General features: G+C 63.9%; 1 protein-coding gene across 1 annotated transcript in view; it reads left to right on the top strand.

Annotated features, from left to right (window-relative positions):
* The first annotated feature begins 121 nt into the window (after window positions 1-121).
* The window catches only part of CACNA1D (calcium channel, voltage-dependent, L type, alpha 1D subunit), a 199,081-nt gene continuing 197,746 nt past the window's right edge, over window positions 122-1,456 (top strand). Inside the window, exon 1 of the mRNA XM_010572683.1 lies at window positions 122-493. Coding sequence (XP_010570985.1) covers window positions 457-493 — 37 coding nt within the window. The 5' untranslated portion in view covers window positions 122-456. The remainder of the gene's footprint in view (window positions 494-1,456) is intronic.

The following is a 1,456-nucleotide window of genomic DNA, read 5'->3' as shown; positions in this document are numbered from 1 at the left end:
TGTTAACCCTGTGGCGGCGGCAAGCAGCAGCAGCAGCAGCAGCAGGAGGAGGGGGACTGAGGAGGAGGAGGGGGATTGAGGAGCAGGCGGCAGCAGCAGGAGGAGGGGGATTGAGGAGCAGGCGGCAGGAGGGGGACTGAGGAGCAGGCGGCGGCAGCGGCAGCAGCAGCCGGGTTGCTAGGGATGGAGAGATCCCGTGTCACCCGGATGTGAGTGTCATGTTGGCCCAAACTCTGAGGGATTTGGCAGCGGCGAAGCAGCAGCAGCAGGAGGAGGAGGAGGAGCAGCAGCCCCTCGCACGTCGCTAGTCACTACCATGGGGGTCGGGTAGCGGGGAGCGCAGGGGGCAGCGCACACCTGGCTCGGGGTGGGGTGGGGGGCGTCTCTGCCCGGTTTTGGGGTTTTTGTTTTTTTTTTTTTTCATTTTCCTCTCACGCACTGGAGAAAGTGGGAATAATGCACCAGCAGCAGCAGCCGGAGCAGCACCCAGAAGGTAAGAGCCGGGGCGCCCACCAAGGGCAGCGGCGTTGCCCGGGGCTGAGGGGAGGGAGGGGGGAGCGGGGGAGGATTTATGAGGGATTTGGGAGTCGGGGATTGGGGGGGATTAGGGAAGGGGTTGAGGATGGGGTAGGTTTGGGATGGGGAAGGGATGAGCGGCAGTGTTCGAGCAGGGACCGGGAAGGGCAGGGGATGAGGTGAAGGCGGGATAAGGTGCTGCCCTCGGCCTGTGACCAACATGGGAGCGGGTTTATGCGCGTCTGCCGTCCTGGGGCCATTAATATCGGCAGCCTGCGCTGGGGGAGGACACGGCTCGGTCTACCTTTCCCTCTTATTCGTGTGGTTGTGGATAACCCGGGGCGGGAGGGCGGCGAGGGCTGAGGGCAGGGCGGTGGGTGCGATGTGCTCGGCCCCCTGCCCCGCCGGGGCGCACGGGGGCGAGACGCGGGGCTCCTCCGCGTTCATCCCCTCCGCCGACCGGCTCCGGCGCCGCCACATCCCCCGCTGTTGTTTTTAAATGATTCCTCGCTCCTCAATTAGCAGTAACTTTGTGTTTTTGCCCCTGCCGGGGGACGGGGGCTCCCCCGGGGAACGCAGGCACCCGGGCTTTGTCTCCCGTTCAAGTATTGATTTAAAAAGACGATGGATAGATAGATGGATGGATGGGTGGGTGGGTGGTTTATTTGCGCCGAGCCACGTTTCATGGCATCCCAAAGGGCAGGCGGAAGGCGGGGGAGATGGCTGTGCCATTTCTTTTTTATTAAAAAAAAAAAAAAAAGGCGGCGGGGGGCGGGGGGAGGCAAGGAGATCGGCGTGGTTTGGAAAAACGTTGGAGATAAAATCCACACCTTAGCCCCCGGTGTCCGCCCGCCGCCGAGGCGGCACTGCCCCCGGGTCACCCAGCTGTTGATGCGCCGCCCGCTCGCCGCTGGCCAGCGCTCGGCTCCCCCGCTGCCGG

Source organism: Haliaeetus leucocephalus, unplaced genomic scaffold, assembly GCF_000737465.1.
Source record: "Haliaeetus leucocephalus isolate CR32 unplaced genomic scaffold, Haliaeetus_leucocephalus-4.0 Scaffold2, whole genome shotgun sequence".
Lineage (NCBI taxonomy): Eukaryota > Metazoa > Chordata > Aves > Accipitriformes > Accipitridae > Haliaeetus > Haliaeetus leucocephalus.
Note: the sequence above shows the minus strand (reverse complement) of the source record. Positions and strands in the feature narration are given on the sequence as shown.